The 25,377-nt window shown below is 39.5% G+C and overlaps 1 protein-coding gene across 2 annotated transcripts in view; it reads left to right on the top strand.

The window, feature by feature from the left end:
• The window catches only part of dlg2 (discs, large homolog 2 (Drosophila)), a 787,731-nt gene that overhangs the window by 6,790 nt on the left and 755,564 nt on the right, over positions 1-25,377 (top strand). For both annotated transcript variants that reach the window (XM_059964524.1, XM_059964523.1), the window contains exon 3: positions 11,271-11,402. In XM_059964524.1, the coding sequence (XP_059820507.1) occupies positions 11,271-11,402 (132 nt within the window). The remainder of the gene's footprint in view (positions 1-11,270; positions 11,403-25,377) is intronic.

Here is a 25,377-nt window from a genome sequence, read left to right as displayed (position 1 = left end):
CCTTAAAGAGTGGAGTGACATTTGCAATCTTCTTGTCCTCCAGGACCATGCCAGAATTGGGTGATGCTTGAAAGGTCATGACCAATGCTTCCGTTATCTCTTCAGCAACCTCTTTCAGGACTCTAGGATGCAGCTTACCTGGTCCGGGTGACTTCTCCACCTTAAGACTTTTCAGTTTTCCTAGCATTTTTTCTTTTACAGAAGCAATGGCACTCACTCCTGCTTCCTGACAATCATGGACCTCTGGCACATTGTGAGTGTCTTCCACAGTGAAGAGTGGTACAAAGTACCCATTAGGTTCATCTGCCATTTATTTGTCTCCCATTATTACCTCACCAGCATCATTTTTCAGTGGTTCAATATCAACTCTCACCTTTTTACTCTTTCTATAACTGAAAAAACTTTTAGTATCCTGGTTTATATTATTGTTAGTTTGCCCTTATATTTCATCTTTTCCTTTGTAGCTTTTTTAGTTGCCTTTTGTTGATTTTTAAAGCTTACCAATCGTCCAACTTCCCACTCACTTTGCTACCTTGTTATGCCCTTTCCTAGGCTTTCATATGTGTTCCAAACTGTTGTACTGGCTAGTTAACTTCAATAAAATTTGTGTACAAGGACACATTTTCTGCCTGAAAAATGAACTTTTTAAATTTCATTAAAAACACATTTTTCAAATTTTTCTGAGTTCCATCTGCTGTTCCCTCTCTGAACTATTTAACTTGCATTTACTTACCCTGATGTGTCTTAGCATCCTCTTGCAGTTTACATTCCTATTAACTTTTATACCATTGGTGGAGGTTTCACTTGATCCCTCCTGTTTGTTGATCTTCCAGAAATTCAAGGTTTTGCATAAATTAATACTGTTTTGTTTGCTAAAAAAATCATGTTGATTGGTCAACAAAAAATGAGACTCTGTTTCTGCAGCAGCTGCGAGTTACTTTCGTACAATGTTCTGTATGCAAGTGAGTTGAACAGAGATTTATATTTCATGGCACCAAGGTACGCACTTGTATACTGCAAATGCATTAAAATTGAGAAGCGCTGAAAATGCACAGCAGGCCAAGTAACACCTGCAGAGACACAAGAGCTGATGCAGCAGTATTATGCCAGGTCTTTGACCTGAAGTGTTAACTGTTCCCTTCTCCATTAATGGTACCTAATCCAAGTATTTCAGAATTGTTTTACTCGTGCAAAGGTGAAATCAAAAATATTATTTTTCCAAGCTGCAGATGTTTTGTTTTAATATGATCAGAATGAATACGTTAGTTCTGGTTTACAAAAATCTTATCCTACCAATTCAAAAATGTGCTTTATGGTGGTGTTAATCTACCAGTGTCAAATTATTACTTCATATTATGTCAGTTTTTGTACTGCTCTTACTTCAAATTTTATCTTCATACTTCTGACAAAGGAGGTCTGAAATTCAAAGCATGTTTGATTTCAAGTTCACATTTTTAACACTTCCAGAGATATTTGTTAATTCGAGACTATTGAGAACATAAGTTTTCCAATTTAGCTTAAGTATTTCATAAGTATTATTTACCAAATATTTTGTGCAGAAATCAGTTGTCACATACTGACAATCTTGGCAACGTATGGAGGATTAGATGTCTTTCAGAATAGATGGTTTGTCAGAATCTATTGTCTATCAGAACAATTTATTCTTAGCTTTCCTAATTTTGTTTCAGGTTTATAAAGATAATGTTTCAGAACAAAAGAATGCAGGGAACCTAAGTTAGAAGGAAAATTTAGAGCCACTCAGTGCAACTGTAGTAATGTGGAGAACTGAAAAGTTAAAGTATCAGAAATGGGACACCATCATAGGATGAAATGATTGGCTAAGGCATATCAGCTTGTGAAATTATGACATAGTGGATGAGTTCCTATCAGAAACTTGAATTGTAGCACCATTGGTGTTTAATATTAATGAAGTAATTTGGAATTTAAAAAAAATGCTTGTCACAGTGACACTAATCATGAAACAGAATAATTGTCATAAATCTACCCATTTCATGGATAGAAATTTATCTCTGACTAAAAGTCTTAATATGTGACTTCAGACTTGTATTTTAATTGCCATAATCTGTTAGGTCATTTGGTTACATCAAAACTGCTACATTAAAACATAACCAACCTCTTGGGCACCAGTTTCAGACATGGGCAGTTATTCACAGCACAGTTAAGTTTTCAAAATTTACCTAACAAGTACCTGGAAATTAGTGTATAAATTTGAAGATCTGTCTCTTGGACCAATCAGGTAACAGCTAGTTATACTCCCTGAGTCATGTGCTTCATTTAATGTCCTAGAATCTCCCCTTACAATTTAGAGGAACCTGGGAATTGTAGAAGCATTAGTGTTGCAAGGTCCCAAAGTGTAATCTGCCAACAATGTTTGCTACAAGCTGAGTTCTAGATAAACCCCATCCTTGGCAATCTACCTGTTAAAGGTGCATCAGTAAGTTGCCAATATTGGGAGAAATGACTACTGTCCTGCTCTCATGAGGAACTATTTTCAATTTTCCACCGTATTCAGTATTGCAGGATGCTATTGCCATTACGTTAAATAAAAATAGATTCCAAACAGATCCAGCTAGGCATCCATGAGATGATGTAGGCAATCTGTAGCAGAATTGAAAGGATTAGCATAACCCTTTATACCATTGATTATCAAAGCAGGGCACTAACTTTGGTAATGTAAGAACACTACTGCCAATGTACATTTTCTCTGCAATCGCAGTCTAAAACTTTGACAAACTTCTATAGATGTGTAGTGGAGAATATATTGACTGGCTGTATCACAGTCTGGTTTGGAAACATCAATGTCCTTGTACAGAAAATGCTACAAAATTAGAGCATAAAGTCCAGTCCATCATGGCTAAAGCCCTTGCCTCCATTGAGTACATCTACACAAAGAATTGTCGCAGGAAAGCAGCAATCATTAGGAATCCCCACCTCTCAGGTCATGCTCTCTTCTTGCTGCTGCCATCAGGAGGAAGATATCAGGTGAGAGCCTCAGACTCTCACCACCAGGTTCAGGAACAGTTATTACCTCTCAACCATCAGGCTCTGAAACCAAAGGGGATAACTTCACTTTACTATTTCTGCTCTATCACTGAAATGTTTCTTCAACCTATGTACTCCCTTTCAAAGTCTCTTTTTCTCATGTCCTTGATATTTATCGTTTATTTCTTATTTTTTGTTTTTGACAGTTTGTTTTTTGCACACTGGTTGAGCACCCAAGTTGGTGCGGTCATTCATTGATTGTATTATGGTTATTATTCTCTTGTTGGTGCGTGGCCAAGTGGTTAAGGCATTTGTCTAGTTATCTGAAGTCGCTAGTTTGAGGCTTGCATGTGTGTTCTTGAGCAGGGCACTTAACCACACATTGCTCTGCGACGACACCGGTGCCAAGCTGTATGGGTCCTAATGCCCTTCCCTTGGACAACATTGGTGTGCGTGGAAAGGGGAGACTTGCAGCTTGGGCAACTGCTGGTCTTCCATTAAAAAAAAACTTGACCAGGCTTGCGCCCTGGAACCTTTCCAAGGTGCAAATCCATAGTCTATCCAGACTAATGGAGGCCTACATTATTCTGTTATGGATTTGCTAGAGAGGCTCCAGTGGACTTAAACTAGATATGAGGGGAGAGGGGAACCAGAGTGTAGGAACAGATGTATGGGAGAAGGAAGAAAAAGAAGACAGTAAAGTTCTTTGTACTGTTGGAGATAAACAGAGAGGAAGAGGTGGAGAATTTCTTAAATGCATTTATTTTAATCTAGGAGCATTGTAAGAAAGGTGGATGAGCTTAGAGCATGGATTGATACCTGGAAATATGATGATGTAGCTATTGGTGAAACATGGTTCCAGGAGGGGTGTGATTGGCAACTAAATTTTCGTGGATTTTGTTGCTTCAGGTGTGATAGAATCGGAGGGACAAGAGGGGGAGGTGTTGCATTGCATGTCAGAGAAAATATTACAGCTGTGCTCTGGCAGGATAGATTAGAGGGTTTGCCTAGGAAGGCAATTTGGGTGGAATTGAGGAATGGGAAAGGTGTAGTAACACTTATAGGGGTGTATTATAGACGACCTAATGGGGAGTGAGAATTGGAGGAGCAAATTTGCAAGGAGATAGCAGATATTTGTAGTAAACACAGGATTGTGATTGTGGGAGATTTTAATTTTCTACACGTAGACTGGGAAGCCCATACTGTAAAAGGGATGGATGGTTTGGAGTTTGTAAAATGTGTGCAGGATAGTTTTTTTGCAGCAATACATAGAGGCACCAACTAGAGAAGGGGCAGTGTTGGATCTTCTGTTAGGGAATGAAATACGTCAGGTGACAGAGGTATGTGCTGGGGAGCACTTCGGGTCCAGTGATCACAATGCCATTAGTTTCAATATAATCATGGAGAAGGATAGAACTGGACCCAGGGTTGAGATTTTTGATTGGAGAAAGGCTAACTCTGAGGAGATGCGAAAGGATTTAGATGGAGTGGATTGGGACAATTTGTTTCTTGGGAAGGATGTAATAGAGAAATGGCGGTCATTTAAAGGTGAAATTTTGAGGGTACAGAATCTTTATGTTCCTGTTAGGTTGAAAAGAAAGGTTAAAAGTTTGAGAGAGCGATGGCTTTCAAGGGATATTGGAAACTTGGTTAGGCAAAAAGAGAGATATCTACAATAAATATAGGCAGCATGGAGTAAATGAGGTGCTCAAGGAATATAAAGTGTTACGAACCCCGTAACTGGGTATCTTACCAGCAAAGATAGGAATATCCGTTGAAGTCTGATGATACTATTTTTAACAGTATTTATTAGTAAAAATACACAAAAATAATATCAATGCATATATACAGATAATATACAACATCAATACTAAACCTAAAAGTGTGGGTATAATAATAATCAATAAGAAGTAAGCTCTATCGTTGTCTAGGGGATAATGAATTGTCTGATGGAAATGTAAAGTTCAGTCGATGCGTTACTGTTGTGGCCACTCACGTACCCTCCGTCCTTAAGCTAGACCGTTCTGTGGAGGACTCGTCACCCAGGCAAGGGTGGACACACACACAAGCCCCCACCGGTCTCGTAGCGTCTCTCCTGGTGCGTCTGAGGGGTGTTTCCCAGACCCTACTTTTATCCCCACTCACGGGATCTCAGGTGTCAATCAGGTTGGGATGATGCAATCAACCAGACCACTCTGGTTGCCCCCTGAGGGGTTTCAATGAATAGAGCAGTACTCAATACACGATTCCTTCTCCAAGAGACAATAGCAGTAATCTCTCTCTTTGTCAATAGGAGACATTCCAACCTGTGCTGTGCCTCTCTCTCATAAATTTGTATGAGCTGTTTATCTCTCTCATTTCCTTCGTATCAGAGCCGAAATAATAGTGATTTTGTGATTCTCAAAAGGGGGGGGGGCGACTTTGCATCCTTCTGCTCATCAAAGTTGCTCCTCATTCGTAACAAAAGAATGGAAGAAGAATCTTAAGAAAATTTAGAAAAGCTAGAAGAAGATACGAGGTTGCTTTGGCAAGTAAGGTGAAAATAAATCTGAAGGGTTTCTACAGTTATATTAATAGCAAAAGGATAGTGAGGGATAAAATTGGTCCCCTCGAGAATCAGAGTGGACAGCTATGTGTGGAGCCGAAAGAGATGGGGGAGATTTTGAACAATTTCTTTTCTTTGGTATTCACTAAGGAGAAGGATATTGAATTGGGTAAGGTAAGGGAAACAAGTAGGGAAGTTATGGATACTATCTCAATTAAAGAGGAGGAAGTACTGGCACTTTTAAGGAATATAAAAGTGGATAAATCTCCACGTCCTGACAGGATATTCCCTAGGACCTTGAGGGAGGTTAGTGTAGAAATAGTAGGGGCTCTGACAGAAATATTTCAAATGTCATTAAAAACGGGGATGGTGCCGTAGGATTGGCATATTGCTCATGTTGTTCCATTGTTTTAAAAGGGTTCTAAGAGTAAACCTAGCAATTATAGGCCTGTAAGTTTGACATCAGTGGTGGGTAAATTAATGGAATGTTTTCTTAGAGATGGTATATATAATTATCCGGATAGACAGGGTTCGATTAGGAACAGTCAAGGTGGATTTGTGCGTGGAAGGTCTTGTTTGACAAATCTTGAATTTTTTGAAGAGGTTACTAGGAAAGTTGACGAGGGTAAAGCAGTGGATGTTGTCTATATGGACTTCAGTAAGGCCTGTGACAAGGTTCCGCACGGAAGGTTAGTTAGTTAGTTCAATCGTTAGGTATTAATATTGCAGTAGTAAAATGGATTCAACAGTGGCTGGATGGAAGATGCCAGAGAGTAGTGGTGGATAACTGTTTGTCAGGTTGGAGGCTGGTGACTAGTGGTGTGCCTTAGGGATCTGTACTGGGTCCAATGTTGTTTGTCATATACATTAATGATCTGGATGATGGGGTGGTAAATTGGATTAGTAAGTATGCAGATAATACTAAGGTAGGTGGCGTTGTGGATAATAAAGTAGGTTTTCAAAGTTTGCAGAGAGATTTAGGCCAGTTAGAAGAGTGGGCTGAACGATGGCAGATGGAGTTTAATGCTGATAAGTGTGAAGTGCTACATTTTGGTAGGAATAATCCAAATAGGACATACATGGTAAATGGTAGGGCACTGAAGAATGCAGTAGAACAGAGTGATCTAGGAAAAATGGTGCATAGTTCCCTGAAGGTGGAATCTCATATGGATAGGGTGGTGAAGAAAGCCTTTGGTATGTTGGCCTTTATAAATCAGAGCATTGAGTATAGGAGTTGGGATGTAATGTTAAAATTGTACAAGGCATTGGTAAGGCCAAATTTGGAGTATTGTGTACAGTTCTGGTCATCAAATTATAGGAAGGATGTCAACAAAATAGAGTACAGAGAAGATTTACTAGAATGTTACCTGGGATTCAGCACCTAAGTTACAGAGAAAGCTTGAACAAGTTAGGTCTTTATTCTTTGGAGCATAGAAGGTTGAGGGGGGACTTGATAGAGGTATTTAAAATTATGAGGGGGCTAGATAGAGTTGACGTGCATAGGCTTTTTCCATTGAGAGTAGGGGAGATTCAAACAAGAGGACATGAGTTGAGACTTGGGGGCAAAAGTTTAAGGGTAACATGAGGGGGGATTTCTTTACTCAGAGTGGTAGCTGTTTGGAACGAGCTTCCGGTAGAAGTGGTAGAGGCAGGTTTGGTATTGTCATTTAAAGCAAAATTGGATAGGTATATGGACAAGAAAGGAATGGAGGGTTATGGGCTGAGTGCGGCTCAATGGGATTAGGTGAGAGTAAGCATTCAGCACGGACTAGAAGGGCCGAGATGGCCTGTTTCCGTGCTGTAATTGTTATATGATCATATATTTATTGAGTGTGCCTGCAAGAAAATTAATCTCAGTTGTATATGGTGATACATTTGTACTTTGTATTTTTTTACTTTGTACATAGAACAATATAGTATAGGCCCTTTGGCTCAAAATATGCCAACCGTTTAAGCTACTCCAAGATCAATCTAACCATTTACTTCTCATAGCCCTCCATTTTTCGTATGTCCTAATGCAGGGGTGTCAAACTCATTTTAGGTCACGGGCCGGTTGGGCAAAATGCAGCTTCATGCGGGTCGGATCAGGCGGGCGCGTGCGAACGCAGCTTTCATTACCTCCGTTTTTTCAGCCTGTTCTCATGTGACTCAGTCTCTGCTATAACTACAAAATGTTTCACTTCACAAATTCCGTTTCTTATGAAGAAGACTGCTGAGCAAGCATTATTTTTATGATTGGTATTAACTTACAATCATAGGCTTCATATCGCCGGGTCATTAATAATTAAAATAATAGATCTATCTAAAATGATCTAGTGGGCCGGATATAATTGTACGCCGGGCCGGATATGGCCCGTGGGCCTTGAGTTTGACACCTATGTCCTAATGTATCTACCTCTATCACCAGCCCTGGCAGCACATACCCCATAAATGTGTACATTTAAAAAAAACTTAACTCTGACAACCCTCCTATACTGTACTCTCCAAACATTTTGTAATTAGCCATTTCTACCCTGGAAAAAAGACTCTGGCTGCCCACTCTATGTCTCTCATCTTCTTGCAACATATATCAAGTCACCTCTCATCCTCTCCAAAGACAAAAACCCAAGCTTGCTCAGCCTATACTCATAAAACTCTTAAAATGCAGTGTCAACTTGGTTTAGCAGCAAAAATGACATAGAATATATAGAATTATGTGGTTAGCAATCATTGGAACAGTCCTGGTGAATCTAAGTGTGAATGGTGCAAGGTAATTAAACACTAAAGAAAAGCTCTCTTCAACATTTTGGTGGAATTAGGCATGTGAATGTCAATATTTGCAACCTTCGCCACTGGTGTTGAATGGATAATATATCTTTGGCATCCTTCAGAATTTGATTTGTTACACTTTATCATTAATCTAACCATACTTCTCACATACTGATTTGCCCAGGTATGATCTGAATGCAGAAAGGAAGGCAAGCCGAATTTGGTTAATTATCATCCCATTTGTCTACAAACGTTTATCAAAGAGGAAGATTCTATTGATAGTGCCTTCAGGTAGCTCTTGCCAATTATTTGATAATCCATTCTGTTTGCATTTAGCCAGGAACACTTAATTTCAATTATCACTGTCACTGAAAGGCTTAATTTCAATTGTCATTGTCACCTTGATGCAAGCATCAGCCAGATACAGATTTTGAGTCTTTCTCCTTGACATTAAGCAGGTTTTGACATAATGTGATATTGTGGATTCCAAGAGAAAAATGGCCAGTGTAAATAATTCAGTGTAAAGCTTTATTCTGGCTGGAGTTTTTCATTTAAAAAAAAGAGGTGCTTGTTGTTGGGGATCAATCTTTGTTAAACCCAGGGTATTACTGTAAGTGCTCCTTCTCCAAACCATTCTTTGGTTTACAGATGACTTTCCTTTTATTGTTGGAACACTTGGTAATGATTAGACAGCATTCAGTTTAATTTTACATTTCCCCAGAAAAAGAATCAATCAAATACTGTTTGAAGAAAGATCTGGGTGACATTTGATAGATTGATAAGCAATAGTTAACATTTAGACTACAAGTGCCAGTCAATAACCATCAAGTGTGTAATAGAAAAAACATTCTGATAACATCCAAGAAGTTTGATGACATCCAGAATCAGAATCAGACTTTAATCGCCAAGTACCTGTGCACATACAAGGAACTTACTTCTGGCAGATGTTGTCTCTCTGCTCATAACAATAATAATGATAAATATAAATGAAAATATAGATTTTACATGCAAGTAGTGCAATCCAAGTAATAGTTAGCCGGCAGTTAACTGTTCAGCAAAGTGACCGCAGTAGGGAAAAAAACTTCTCCAGTGCCTATTAGTCTTAGTCTGGAGGGATCTGAAGTGCCTACCAGATGGAAGCAGTTCAAACAGTCCGTGCGCAGGATGGAAGGAATCCTTTATGATGTTTTCCGCCCTCTTCTTCAACCTGAAAGAGTACAGGTCCACAATAGAGGGCAGGGAGGCTCCAATGATGCGCTCGGCAGTCCTCACTGTGCGCTGTAGTCTGGTTCTATCCTGCTTGGTGGTGGCTCCAAACCACACAGTGATGGAGGTGCACAGGACAGACTCAATGACTGCAGTATAGAACTGCAGCAGCAATTCCTGAGGCAGACCATATTTCCTCAAGAGCCGCAGGAAGTATATCCGCTGCTGGGCCTTCTTCAGGATGGAACTGATGTTCTGCTCCCACAAAGTAATCTGCATGACTGGCATTCCTTTAATCATCTTAAACATATGGACCCTTTGTTCCGAGTGTATGAAGACTCCAGTGTATTTTGTAAATGTACACAAAACAGTTACTTGCAGGTTCCTTCAATAGCACATTCTAAATTGGTGCAAAGGGTTGCAGATGCAAAGGAATATTGTCACCTAGATGTTTTCACCAAACTTGCACAGCGTTGTGAGACGGAGATGTATTCCTCTTCAGAACCAGAATTCTTGTCTCAATTAAACTGCAGATCTATATTCATCAGAAGGATGAGTGGTTCAAGATAGTGGCCCACTACCAAATTTGTGTCTAAAAATGCACTGTTTCCTTTAGTATTTTGTTATTTAAATCTTTTAGTCTTCAATTTGCTGCTTCTAAGTATCTTTCCATTGTCCAATCTTCCTAATGCCAGTAATGGAGGAATTGCTAGGACTTCCTCATTTCAAAGTCAGAAGTTTGTAGATTCAATTCATCACAATAAAACAAGCTTAAGCAAATCAAGAGGGTATACAGTTTGTTGACATGTAAAATTGAGCAGTATGTTCTCGGAGGATGTAAGTTATCTCATTACAATTTATGTTTAGAGAGAATTACTTTTGGAAAGTCTATATTTGTATTTGAGATGCAAGTTCAGATGAAAAGGCATTTATAACAAAATTTCACTGACAGCATGAAATATTGGAATGGAGGTACAGAAGCAGTTCTTATTAAGAGTTCAAATTTCAGATTCTTATACTTTCAAAGGTATAGTTTTTTTGATGGGATTAATGAAATGTTAACAACATATATAAACAGTGTTTTCAGCAGATATATTCCTCTTCTGGATCAGTTATTTAATCTCTGATGCACCATCAATAACTCTCGGAGATGTGAGGTGAGATATAGGTTTTATTGGCTGGAAGAAAGAACAAGCAGCAATTGACCACCACACTACATCCTGGAGACTGAGGCCGGGGCTGTGTCTCCAATCACCTTTATACCGGGGTCCGTGGGAGGAGCCACAGGAGCAGTCAGCGGGGGGGGGGGGGGGGCCGTGTCCAAACAGGTATATGTAGTTCACCACAATCTCAGAATTTTAGCACCCAATTTATTATGTTTTTATTTCTTCATTTCATTGTTACTAATTTGAGCTGCAAATATCTTTATTCTGAGAGTGAAGAGCTCCAATTTAGCTGGAATTTGACACTTGCTGTGAGAGTGTCTAAATAAAAAGTTGCATTGGGTTGCTGGCTGCAGCATCAGAAGACTGTAACACAGTAAAGAAAAAAAAGTGCAGAGTATTTCAATATTGGGTTACTTTCTAGCTGTTCATCTTTGCAGAAAAGATTGTGGTTTAATTACATTGTGTTGGATCTGTAGACAAGTTATGATTGATAAGAGATCATAGGTTGAAATACCAGTACATGAGTAAATTTATCTTGTGTGTATTCTAATGGACCTTAATTCCACAAATCTTCAAACTCATTTTTTCCTTCTGCATTTTAGACACCCAACGAGCTTTACTGCTTCTTGAGGACTACTGCTCAAAACTGAAGAAACCAGAGGAAAAACAACTGAAGATTGCAGTTGAAAAAGTTATAAATATCTTTAGAAGTGGCTTATTTCAAGCACTACTAGGTAGGTGTCACGATATGAACCATAGTCTTTATTTAGATGGTGCAGAAATGATCTAATTTGACCTAAGTGTTATTTTTCTGATAATTTTCTGTTTCACCATTTGCTAAGGACGTGTATTGAGAATATTTTAAGCAGTGAAAGAAGACTTTGCATTACAAACCTAGTGATGCTATGCTGGAAACAATCCATTAAAATACAAAGAAGATATTAAGTAAACTCAGATTTGGATATACTACATGGCTATTGATAAACATGAATAATTTAAATGTTGATTGGAAAATGAAAACATGATTTAAAGTTGTGTGGGAAGCATACTTTATCATTAGTTTTTCTTCCATAACTCTGAGATCATTCTGGGTTATGATCACCATATTTATATGAGAGGTTGGATATAGCAATGACTTAAAAAAGTCACAGCCTGAAAAATATTAGTTGGGTAGGTTTTTATACAGAGCTGACTCATTTTAAATCTTGCAAAGCAAGCCACTCTGTATCCCCTTTTCCTTTTAACAGATGTGACTTATTAGTATTAAATCATATTTTGGTGTTTATTGTGAAGAAATATATTTGAAGAGAATGAGGTCTGTTCTGGCAGAAAGCTGGGCGGGCAGTGGTGCTTTGTCCTCTTTTGCACTTCGGAGACAGCTTATAACACTGGAAATCAAACAGCCAATTTTTACAAACCTATTACCAGGATAAAAAAAAACCATTTAGCCGCCTCTCTTAGCTTTGTATCCCAATAACTGAGAATTTAATAAATCGTGTGTATTGTTTGATAGCTCTCGGTCTGTACTCGCTGGAATTTAGAAGGATGAAGGGGAATCTCATTGAAACTTTTTGAATGTTGAAAGGCCTAGATATGGTAGATGTGGAAAGGATGTTTCCCATGTTGGAGGAGTGTAGGACAAGAGGGCACAGTTTCAGGTTAGAGGGGCATCCATTTAAAACAGATGCGAAGAAAGTTCTTTAGCCAGAGGGTGGTGAATTTGTGGAATGTGTTACCACAGGCAGCTGTGGAGGCCAGGTTGTTGGGTGTATTTAAGACAGAGCTTGATAGGTTCTTGATTGGACATAGCATCAAAGATTATGGAGAGAAGGTTGGGGAATGGAGCCGAGGAGTGGGATAAAAAAAGATCAGCCATGATTAAGTAGCTGAGTAGACTCCGGGCCAAATTGCCTAATTCTGCTTCTATGAATTATAGTCTGATGACACATTAGACTTTTGAATATAACTCTTTATTACAAGTTATATAGCAAGTTTTCCAGATTAACAAAAGGAAAGGTTCCAAGGATGTTCTCAAAGCCTCTTTTGGTGGTGGGGAGGGAGAAAGAGGGGAGTACTTTTTCCTTTGACTCCTAGTCCTGAACCACTCAAAATGTGCTAAGAGAATTTAAAATGGCTTTGAAGACCTGGTCTATATTGACATTTTTTTTGCTTTACTTTATTGTCACCAAACAATTGATACTAGAGCGTACAATCATCACAGCGATATTTGATTCTGCGCTTTGTGCTCCCTGAAGTACAAATTGAAGTAAATATTATAAAAATTTAAATTATAAATCATAATTAGAAAATAGAAAAGGGAAAGTAAGGTAGTGCAAGTCAGGTCTGGATATTTGGAAGCTACGGCCCAGATCCGGGTCAGGATCCATTCAGCAGTCTTATCACAGTTGGAAAGAAGTTGTTCCCATATCTGGCCATACATATCTTCATCCTCCTGAACCTTCTTCCGGAGGGAAGATGGACAAAAAGTGTGTTGGCTGGGTGGGTCGTGTCCTTGATTATCCTGGCAGCACTGCTCTGACAGCGTGCGGTGTAAAGTGAGTCCAAGGATGGAAGATTGCTTTGTGTGATGTGCTGGGCTATGTTCACGATTTTCTACAGCTTCTTCCGGTCTTGGACAGGACAACTTCCATACCAGGTTGTGATGCACCCGAGAATAATGCTTTCTACGGTGCATCTATAAAAATTGGTGAGGGTTTTAGGGGACAGGCCAAATTTCTTCAGCTTTCTCAGGAAATAAAGGCACTGGTGGGCCTTCTTGGCAGTGGACTCTGCTTGGTTAGATCAAGTCAGGTCATTTGTGATATTCACCCCAGGAACTTAAAGCTTTTGACCTGTTCCTCCTGCTGACGTTGAGGGATAGGTTATTGTCTTCACACCATGCCAGCAGGTTCTTAATTTCCTCTCTGTACTCAGACTCATCATTACCCAAGATAAGGCCTACAACTGTGGTGTCATCAGCAAACTTATATATTGAGTTCGATACCTGGCTACACAATCATGGGTGTACAAGTGAGTACAGCAGGGGGCTGAGTACACAGCCTTGTGGGGCACTGGTGCTCAGAATGATTGTAGAGGAGAGATTGTCCCCTATTTTTACAGCCTGGGTCCTGTCTGTGAGGAAGTTGAAGATATTTGTTAATATACAAAAACTTAATGTAAGCAATATAAGGAATTAGCACCACCCAAGGAGCCCTGTTAAGCATCTGCTGCCTCACTTATGGCAGAGTTTGCAGGTTTCACATTGACGTCATCGTGGACCTCAGTCCACAAAATTGCACTGGAAGCAAGTAAACTTTGATTCCTAAAGACTACCTGGAATGTAACTGAACATTCTTGTGCCATTAATTTGCATTGAAGGTATTTTTCTGCCTTTAACACAAATTCTACAATTTAAATTAAATGTAGTAGTGTAGTAGTTATTAAAATCATTTTGTGTTTAACAATTCCAGGGAAAAGGATAACCTTGAGTGGTATGGCAACATTAAAAAATGTCATTTAATGTAAAAATAGAAAATAGTAGAAATGTTTAGCAGGGTGGACTACATTTGTGGAAAGAGTAACAGTTAACATTAAGTCAAAGATCACTTTCACTGGTCAGCCTGTTATTTGTAGTAGGGGAATTATTAGAGAAGATTATTAGGGATAGTATTTGTTCATATTTGGAAAAGCATGGGCATTAGGGATAAATAGGACTTCATAAAGGGCAAGTCTTGGGATGTCTTTTGAGGAGTGACTGAGAAGATGTGGGTAGGAAAATGGATATTGTCTACATGGATTTCCAAGTTTATTATCAAAATGCATATATATGTCACCATATTTAGCCCTGAGATTCATTTTCTTGCAGCATACCCAATAAATCCATAATAAAATAGTAACTGTAATAGAGTTAACAAAAGATCACACCAACTTGGGTGTTCAGCTAATGTGCAAAAGACAACAAACTCTTCAAATACAGAAAAAAGCAAAATAATAAATAAGCAATGAAGAGACTTTGAAAGCGAGTCCATGGGTTGTGGAAACATTTCAATGATGGAGCAAGAGAAGTAGAGTGAAGTTATCCTGTTTGGTTCAAGAACCTGATGGTTAAGGGGTAATAACTGTTCTTGAACCTGGTGGTGTGAGTCCTGAGGCTCCTGTACCACTTTCCTGATGGGAGCAGTGAGAAGAAAGCATGAGCTTGGTTAAGGGGGGAGGGGGGCCCTGATAATGCTTTCCTGCAACAATGCTTTGTGTAGATGTGCTCAATGGTGGAGAGGACTTTATCCATGACAGACTGGGCCATATTCTTTACCTTTGGAGGATTTTTTTTGTTGAAGGATATTGATGTTACCATACCAGGGTGTGATGCAACCAGTCAATAAGCTCTCCACTACACCCCGACAGAAGTTTGTCAAAGTTGTAGAATCTTCACAAATTTCTAAGAAGTAAGGGTTTGGTTCATAATTGCACCTACATGTTGGACCCAGGGATGATACAGGAATTGAAAGTTGCTGACCCTCTCCACCTCTCCTTATTTGATGAGGACTGGCTCATGGACCTCTGGTTTCCCCCTGAAGTCAATAATCAGCTTCTTGGTCTTGCTGACATTAAGTGGTGTTATGGCACTGCTCAGCCAGATATTCAATCTCCCTCCTATAAGCTGATTCCTTACCACCTTTGATTCAGCCTATGACAGAGGAGTCATTAGCAAACATTGATGTGGCATTGGAGTTGTGCTTAGCCATACAGTCATAATTGTAAAGTGAGTAAAGCAGTGAGCTAAGCATAGAACCTTATGGTGTAGCTGTGCTGATGGAGATGGTGGAGGAGATGTTGCCAGTCTGAACTGACTGATGCCTGCAAGTGAGGAAATCGAGGATACAATTGCACAAGGGGTTATTGAGGCCAAGGTCTTGATTAGTTTTGAGGGGATGATTGTATTGAATGCTGAGCTGTAGTCATTAAAGAGCATCCTGATGTATGCATCTTTGCTGTCCAGATGTTAAGAATTCAAAAAGGTTCCTCATAGTAGGCTGATTCAGAAGACTAAGAAACATGGGATCCATGTTGTTCAAATTGATTCATTGGTTTGGAGACAGGTTTGTGGTGGAGGGTTGTTATTCTGACTGGAGGTTTGTGATGAATAGCGTTCTGCAGGGATCGGTGCTGGGACCTGGGTTTATGACTTCAAATAAATGATTTGGATGAAATGTGGTCTGATTATTAATTTACAAATGTCAGAAGAATTAATGGTGTTGTGGAAAGTGAGCAAGGTTGTCAAGGGATGCTGTATGATATAGATGAGTTGAAAATATGGGCAGAGAAATGACAGATGGATTTCCATCTGGACAAGTGCAATGTACTGCTGCCGCAAAGCAACGGATTTCACAATATATGAAAGTGATGTTAAACTTGATTCTGATTTAGAAGGCCAAATGTAAGAGACAAGTATACAATAAATAGCAGGACCCTTTAGCATTGATGTACAAAGGGATTTTGGAGATGCCTATAGCTCCCTGAAGGTGGAAACACTAGTGAGAGTAGTAAAGGCATATAGTATATATCTGCCATCACTGGTTTGTGGTGTTGAGAATGAAGTTGTGAAGTAATATTGCAGCTGTATTGTGTGCAATTCTGGTCTCTGCATTTCAGGAAGGATGTGATTTTGGAAAGGGTGCAGAAGAGATTCACCAGAATGTTTCATGGATTGAAGAGTATTAACTGTAAGAAGAGGTTGGTTACACTCTGATTTTTTTTCCTCTGGAGCATTAGAGGTTGAGATGTGACTTGATAGAAGTATATACGATTTGAGAGCTTTGGATTAGTCAGTCTGTTTCTCAAGTTAGAAATGCCAAATACAAGAGGACATTGTTTTAAGATGAGAGGGGGAAAATTTTAAATGAGATCTACAAAGCATTTTTTAAAAAATCATAGTGACACAGGGGTAAAAGCAGATTTTTGGATAGACACATAAACAGGAAAGGAATGAAGGGATATAGAGAGTATTTAAGACAGATGTCATAGTGCAGCTGTACAAAGCATTGTTTAGGCTGCCCTGGGACTATTTACTGTTCTGGACTTATCTGAATTGTGCATACTTTGCACTATTTTGTTTTGCACCCTTCACTATATTTATTGTATTGTTTATTATTACTGGTACGTTATTTACTTTGTGAGCATGTAAGCAAAGAATTTCATTGCACCTGCTGTATGTGACAATAACCTAAGCTGAATCTGATCTTAATTACACTACAGGAAGAATGTAGTAGTGTTAGAAAGAGCAGAAGAGTTTCACCAGGGTGCTGCCTGGAATAGAGGGCCTCAGTTACATGGAGAGATTGAATATACTTAGTTTGTTCTCATTGGAGTGTCAGAGGTTGAGGGGTGACCTATAAGCTTATTAAATGCATAGATTGAGCATTCTTTTCCGAGGTCAGACAAGCATCAGACGAATTTGGGGGGCACAAGTTTAATATGTGAGGGGAGAAATTTTAAAGGTATTTGAGGGGCAAGTGTTTCCACATCATGGGTGATGGATTTCTGGAATAAACCAGCAGAGGACATGGTAGAGGCAGGTATAATCTCAATCTTCAAAAGACATTTAGACAGGAACTTTTGCAGGAAAGGAGTAGAGGGATGTAGGCAAATGAAAATAGTGTAGTTGGATAAGTTGGGCTGAAGTGCTAGTTTGTGTTGTGCAGTTCTATGACTTATAGAATATAGATGAAATTATCTAAGTTGTTTTATCTGTTATATTTCATCCTGAGCTTAAATGTCATTTAAGTATACAGACCATCTTTGACATCTAGGTTTTAAAATATTTTTGGTGTTAATCTGACAGCAGTTTTTTTGTTCCTTGGTTAGTCAAAAGTAATTAACATAAATAATCTGTAGCTACATTTGTTCATTTTTCTGATTTTTGTTTCAAGTTGTGGAGTATTTGCGCCAGCTGGCCTTAAAACAGTTTTGTTCTTTGCAGCATGGAGAAAGAAAGAATTGCATTGTAAAACCAAGCTGGACCTTTCAAAGCACAACAGATGACTCATTACCTTCTGTGAAGCTTATGGACAGCTCCAGTTTCTGAATTTATATATTCAACTTCCCATCTACTCTATTGCTATCTGAACAATAGCTTTAATGCTTGCAACAGAAATGCTTTAGATGCTGGAAATTCAAAGTAAAAACAGATAATGCGAAGCAGATCAGTATTATTGAGGAGAGAAACAGGATTTCTCTTTTGAATTAAGGATCCTTCATCAGAACTAGAAAAGTCTGTAAGAGCAGAATTAGGTTATTTGGCCCATGGAGTCTGCTCCACCATCCCATCATTGATTTATTACCCTTCTCAACCATATTCTCTGGCCTTCTCCCTGTGACTTTTGACACCCTTACTAATCAAGAACCTATCAACCTCTCTGTGGTATGGATGTACATAATAAAGAACTTCAGTACCCAATGTGCAATGTAGGAGTTTCACCCAGAAATAGAAATAATGTTGGCAAAAGGGACACAGACATGCTCTTGGTAGGCTAGAGGTCAGGAGTAAAATGTGGTTGAGTGGAAGTCATGACTAGTATTCTGTAAATAAAATAGTTCCAGAGTTTTTACCTATGCAAGTTTGTCTGTGTTAAGGAACTACCATAGTATAGTTTCAGAAGAAGGATACATCCACAATGGATAACACCGTGTCAGAAGTTGGTCTAAATACAAAGCGTAGCTGAATACCTCAAGAAACTAAGAAAGAGCCAGTGGTTCCAAGGGAGAGAAGCTGCTGCCCAGAGAGCACATTGTGTCTTGATGCTGCCGAGGTTCACTGGATTCACCAAGAGAATGTCAAGTAAGTTCTGTAATGGATAACCCAAGTCCTTCTGCACCTATGTAGTTTACCAGCAATATAATGAATGTTTGCTTCAAACAGTAATTCAATATATATTTAGTGGCAAGGAGAGCTGGAAGTGCGGAGGAAAAATTGAAAACATCTATCTTTCTATACAAGATTGGCGAAAATTCCTTGGACATCCATAACAACTTTCAGATTGATGAGACAGCCTTGACATTTGACATTCTAATGACAAAATTTGAGGAGTATTTAGTCCCCGGTTAAAAATGTCATGTTTGAGAGATACAAGTTCTCCTGTGACCAGAAACAGTGTCTGCTTTGACTAATACTCAGCTGAGCTTCACACACTGAGTAAGTCCTGTGAGTTTGGTCTGATTGACTCACGAGTCAGAGACAAAATAGTCAGCAGAATCCAAGATAATGGGCTTAGAGAAAGTCTGCTTCATGAAAAAGTTTCAACACTAGAAAAGGCTATGAATATGTGTAGGGCAGCGGAGACCACACAAGCACTAGCTAAAGAGCTGCACAGGGCTGCAACAACAGTACAAAGCAACCACAAACCAAAGAGGTAGCCACAAACAGTAAATGAAGCAAATGTGGAGGTAGGCATATCCCAAAGAAATATCCAGCTTGTGGAAAGTCCTGTAATAATTGTGGGAAGAAGAACTGTTTTGCAAGATGTTACAAAGCTGAGACTACCAAGAGAAAGATGCACAAGGTTGCTGAGGAAATGGAAGAAGTCTTTGTGGATCCCCTACAGGCTGCTGGTGCTGGTAAAACAGAATGGATCATTCCAGTGACTGTGAATGAGATAGTAATGCCATTCAAGCTTGATGCCAGAGCCCAGGTGAATTGATGTGTATGGCTGATTACAAGACAGTCAAAGTAAAGGGCAAGATTTTACCCAGTGAAGTTAAAAGTGACTGGCTATACTGGAGAGAATGTTCCAGTAAAAGGAGGCTGCATGGTGACCTTTAATCACAAGGGGCAGTATCTAAAGGCACAGCTACTGATTGTAGATAAGAGACTACAGCCATTATTAGGTCTGACTGCATGTGAAAGGCTCAACTTGGTGAAAAGAGTTTTTGTGTAGTCCAAAGGTGACCAGGCAACATTCAGTAAAGAGTATGCAGATATCTTTGTGAGCTGAAGTCATGACTGTAGTTTTCTGTAAATAAAATCATTCTAGCACTTTTACCCACAGAAGTTTGTATATGTTAACGAACTATCCTAATACTCCCCTTTAAATATACCCAATGACGGTCTCCACAGCTGTCTGTGGCAATGAATTCCACAGACTTAGCACCCTCTGGCTAAAAAAATTTCCCCTCATCTCAGTTCTAAAGGGATGTCCTTGTATTCTGTGGCTGTGCTCTCTGGTGCTAGAATTCTCCACCAATGTACATTTCAAGATACATCTAATATCAGTATGTATACAGTGTACATCCTGAAATTCATCCTTTTCATAGACATCAATGAAATAAAGAAACACTGTAGAACAATAGAACTATCAGAACCCCAAATTAGTTCCTACAAAAGCATTGACCCATGCCAGCAGTAGCAGTGACCTCTGCAACCATGCAAGCAGTATTTCCACTCTAGGCCTTTGAATATTCACTAGGTTTCATTGAGATCCCTGACATTCTTCTAAGCTTGTGAGAACAGGCCTAGAGTCATCAAATATTCTTTCCTGGGATAATTGTGAACCTTTGGACCCTTTAAAATGCCAGGACATCCTTTTTGGATAAAGGGCTGAAGTGTGGTCTGACCAATGCTTTATAAAGCCTCAATATTATTATCTTTGCTCTTATATACAAATTCTATTGAAATGAATGCTGAGATTGCTTTTGCCTTCTGTACTGCAAGTTAACCTTTAGAGAACCCTGCACCACTGATTACTGAATTTGCTCCCTGTTTAGAAAATAGTCTACACCTTTATTCCTTCTATCAAAGGGTCATTTACTCTTGCAGTTTCTTAACTCTACCCATATGGATTTTACATTTTATAAACCGATGTCCCTTCTTTACAATGATTTGATTTCATTTTTTACAATTGAGCCACCCAACCCCCTCTGCCCACCACCTGTCTGTCCTTCCAATACAATGTGTATTCTTGTTTGTTAAGCTCCCAGCTGTGATATTCTTTTAGCCACAAAACAGTGATGCCTACCAATTTCCAAATGCATTACAAGATTACTTTATTCGGTATACTCCCAAACTGCTCCGGCTCCCGAGGTCTGGTGGGTCCTAAGGACCACCGCACTGAGACAGGCCAACTGGGACAAGTGGGGGCTGTGCTGGGTTTGGGTATTTGATCCTCCACAATATTCCACGTGGGAATTTAAACTGGAGGTGGCTGTGTTTTTTTTTAAGCAGTCGAGTTACGAGCACGACATCAACCCGGCACGGATGGTATGGGCGTCACTGGATCGACAACAACCCAGCACAGGAGCGGTCTGTCAATGGATGGAACACGTGAACCTCTGTTCTCCAGCCTGGCGCTGATCTCATTGTGCCACCGGAACGGGGTGGGGTGGGGTCAGGGTCAATCTTACTAAGAACAACTTAAGCCAAATACAAAGTTAAACACTCAACAGTGTCAACGGCAACGGCTTAAAATGGTGGACAACACCGCGATCCAACTTAAAATGGTGGATGCTGTGGCGATCTGACTTAAAATGGCAGACGGCGTTCTCCTTCCTTGGTTCTTAAGTACGAGTTGTCCGTAAGTCAGGCGTTCATAACTCGGGGACTGCCTGTACTTTAAGTCATCTCTAGATTCCTTGTAATACCTAATACAATGTAAATGCCATGTAACTAGTTATACTGTATTGTTTGGGGAATAATGACAAGAAAAAAATTATTTCCAACAAAAACATTCAATAAAACATAAAAATATACAGCTTCAAACGAACTGAATCAAACACATGGTAAATGACTTATTGCAATAAATGTAGACTGTCTCTGTCACTATAAAACTTTAGTAACTTGTCTATGTTTCCTTAAATCATATACAGTGGTAGTTCCGACACCATATTCTTCAGCAAGATGCCGTACAGACACACCACGATCAAGCTTCTGCAGTAACTCCACTTTTTGCGTTATTGATGATGATAGATGCTTCTTTCTCTTTTTCTCATTGTTACCCATAGGGGTATCTGCAGCTCTTTTTGACATTTTCACAGTGAAATTAAACACAGTCAACAATGAAGTCAACACAATCAAAATATCAGTGAATAGCAAATGCACGTGCAACCAGTAGGAGTACTGAGCCACAACTGACGTCTGGCTGCCTCTGCTAGTGCTGCCACGTAACAGCTGAGTGACATCAGCTGTTGGCGAAAAGAAACTTCGGCTTTTGGAGCTTTTTGGATTTCAGGATTTCGGATAAGAGATTGTGGACCTGTATAACACTTATGGCCCTGTATTCATTACCCTTTTCAATTTTTCTCCCATGTTAGTGGAAGTTAAATTATTATTCCTTTTTAAACTTTTTGTCTTTTTCTTTATTCTGGAGACCCTCATAACTTCTCCTGAATTCTCTTTCCCTTTTACTTTATCCTTACTTTTCCAAACTTTTGAACCTACCCCTCTGCTATTTAGTTTAAAGCCCTATCTACAGTCCTAGTTATATGAATTACCAGGACCCTGCTCCCAGCTTTGAGCCCATCCTATCAGAACAGCTCCTTCCATGTCCAATACTGGTACCAATGATGCACAAATTCATATTTGCTTATCTCCCACCAATCTTTGAGACATGTATTTTGCTCTCTGATCCTATTAGCCCTTTGTCAGTTTGCATGTGACTCAGTTAACAATTCAGAGATTATTACTTTTTTGGTTCTGCATTTTAATTTAGCCACTAGCTACTCAAATTCCCTCAGCAGAACCTGTCTCCTTGTTCTTCCTATGTTGTTGGTATGCACATGGGCCACAAAAACTGGATCTTTCTCTTCCCAATCCACATTATTCTGCAGGTCATATGAGATGTCCTGAATCTGGTCACCATGCAGGTAATACAGACTTTGGGATTCTTGATCCTTGTGACAGAAAACTGCCTATTCTCCATACTGTACTATCCCCGAACCAAACTGCATTTTGAGTGGCTGCCTGAACCACAGTACCATGGTTCGGTGGTTCATCCTTCCTCTAGTCTCCACTCATTTGCACAGGGAGCGACAGTCTCAGAACCTGTTGGACAAGTCCATTGCATTATTTGAGGATATAACAATGGGAGTGAATAAAATGGAATCTCTAAGTCTGGCATATTTGGATTTTTAAAAGGCTTTTGATAAAGGGTCACATTAAAATGACTGCATAAGATAAAATCATATGGGATTGGGTGTGATATATTGGCATGCAAAGAGAAGTAACCAATTAAAAAACAATTGAAATAAAAATGGTATTTTCATATTGGCAATCAGTAGCCACTGAGGTGTCACATGGATCAATGCTGGGACTTCAACTATTGATGATCTCGTTTGTATGTATATAGATTAGATGGGGAAAAAAACTTCTATAGCCAAATTTGCTAATGACATATTGATAATTAGGTTGGTAAGTTGAATATTGATTCTGGTTAATTGGGCCATCAGATTATCAAGGAAGCCATTTAGAACAAAAACTAAATTGATACAATAGCTGGGGTTCCCTTCATTTATTTGGGACACTATGCTGCTTAATTGGGGCAAGAGACTGTTGCCAAACAGATTCTAACTATTATCAGTCACGTGTACTTGCATACCCGCTGTATATTGCACCATGCTTAGAGCATTCAGTTTTTAAACTGTCAGTTGTGTGTGTTTGTGTTTGAATAGCAGTGATTCTTGTCACTGATGGTTGGTGAGAAATAAGCTGTAAGACAACTTGGAACTGTTTTGCTCAACACAGTTTTAAGTATTCAGGCTTGGAGATGCCAGAACAGTTGGAAGTGAAAATGAAACAATTTCAGTACTTCAACAATTTAGGAATTATGAAGAATTTGGTATGGTGTTATGGCAAGCTGAAACAACCAATGCCTGTTAGCCAGCTGACAACTAGTCCCAGCCTTTCACTAGTTGATAGTTGTTTCAGTCAAATATCCTAAATGTTCTTTGGGTAAATCATTTAAGTAGTAGTGCTTTGGGATGTACAGGTGAGCTTTGAGTTTGAGATTTGGTAGTTGTGTGGTTTTATTGAATAAAGAAGTATTTCAAGTTCCAGCTTTGTCCTGTCTTCAGGTCTCATCAGTAGTTATAGGTAAGCAAACACAATAAATTGGCAACTTGGTGCTCTATTATATTGACATGGCAATTTCGGCAGAAGACTGATGCACAATTCTACAACAGCAACAAGCTCAATTTGGGGCTGCCCAGCTGAAGTTAATTGACACCTTGACCAGCAGGTATTAGTGAGTCCAATGACGGTGGTATCAAACACCAAACAGAACTCCTGTGAGACAGTTGTTATGTTAATTGCTGATTTGAAAGACGACAAGTGGAAGACAAGCCTTTGTTTCAAAAATTGAATACTGCTGAACGTGGGTGTTATTTCAATTTACTTCTGCTTAAGAACCCACATGACCTATTGTTTGATGGAACTGTCTGACAGCTAAGAAGTACTTCTGGAGAGCAGTCATCTCTCTTCTGTGTTCACTACCAATGCCTAAGATTTGTTAAACATGATGCAGGTGATGTAATCATATATGATATTGTCTTTCACAAATGTGAAAAGTTCAAACTGAATCTCAGTTTCAAATATCTGATTTTTATATTTGGGGTCTTCAGGCACCTGGTGATGCAGGCACTTGCAAACAGTCCCTGGCCAAACTGGTGCAAGACCCTGATATGACTTCACAAGCTGTCACTCAAGAATGTTGGTGTTCATGATTCCAATCTGCTCGAACAGAACCATGTCAATGAAGCTTCTGGTGGCTTATATGTCACTCAGGTCTCCAAGTAGCCAATCACAACTAGTTGGAACTGTGGTACCCATTACCAGAATCGGCAGCTCTCCCTGCAAAATTGAACAATTTCTCAAACTTCTGGTAATTGCAACCCTACCCCACTTCACTATTCCCATTCCCATTTCCCTCTTGAACTTTGTATCCTTACCCAGCCTATCACCTCCCTCTGGTGCTCCTGTCCCTTCCCTTTCTTCTATGGTCTTCTACCTCTCCTATGAGCTTCCTCCTCCTCCTCCAGTCTTTTATCTACTTTCTAATCAACTTCCAAGCTCTTCACTTTACTCCTCCCCCTCTCCTGTTCTTCTTCCTCCCTTACCCCACCTTTTTACTTCTCAGCTTTTTTTCCAGTCCTGATGAAGGGTCTTGGCCAGAAACATTGATTGTTTACTCTTTTTCATAGATACTGCCTGGCCTGCTGAGTTCCTCCAGCATTTTGTGTGTGTTGCTTTGATTTTCAGCATCTGCAGATTTTTTCGTGTTTGTGGTTCAGCTTTGTGTACTGGCTGGACATAGATGAAGGTATCACATTCTTGTACAAGCAATGCAGTCAGTGTTCTTTGACAGCAAAGAATCAGAGTAATGTAGGTTCACAACCATGGCTTCAGGCTACCAGACCTTGAAGTAGCATACATATTGACTTATAAGAATACAAGAACATAAGAAATAGAAGCATGAGTAGACCATCTGGCCCACTGAGCCTCCTCCGCCATTCAATAACACCGTGGCTGATATGGTCATCTCCACCTACCTGCGTTTTCCCCATAACTCTTAATTCCTTTACAATGCAAAAATCTATCCAACCTTCTCTTAAGTATGTTTATGGAGACACCCTCAGCTGCTTCATTGGGCAGAGAATTCCACAGATTCACCACTTTGTAAGAAAAGCAGTTCCTTCTCATCTCTGTCCAAAATCTACTCCCCTGAA

This window comes from Hypanus sabinus, chromosome 3, assembly GCF_030144855.1.
Source record: "Hypanus sabinus isolate sHypSab1 chromosome 3, sHypSab1.hap1, whole genome shotgun sequence".
NCBI classification, from domain to species: Eukaryota; Metazoa; Chordata; class Chondrichthyes; order Myliobatiformes; family Dasyatidae; genus Hypanus; species Hypanus sabinus.
Note: the sequence above shows the minus strand (reverse complement) of the source record. Positions and strands in the feature narration are given on the sequence as shown.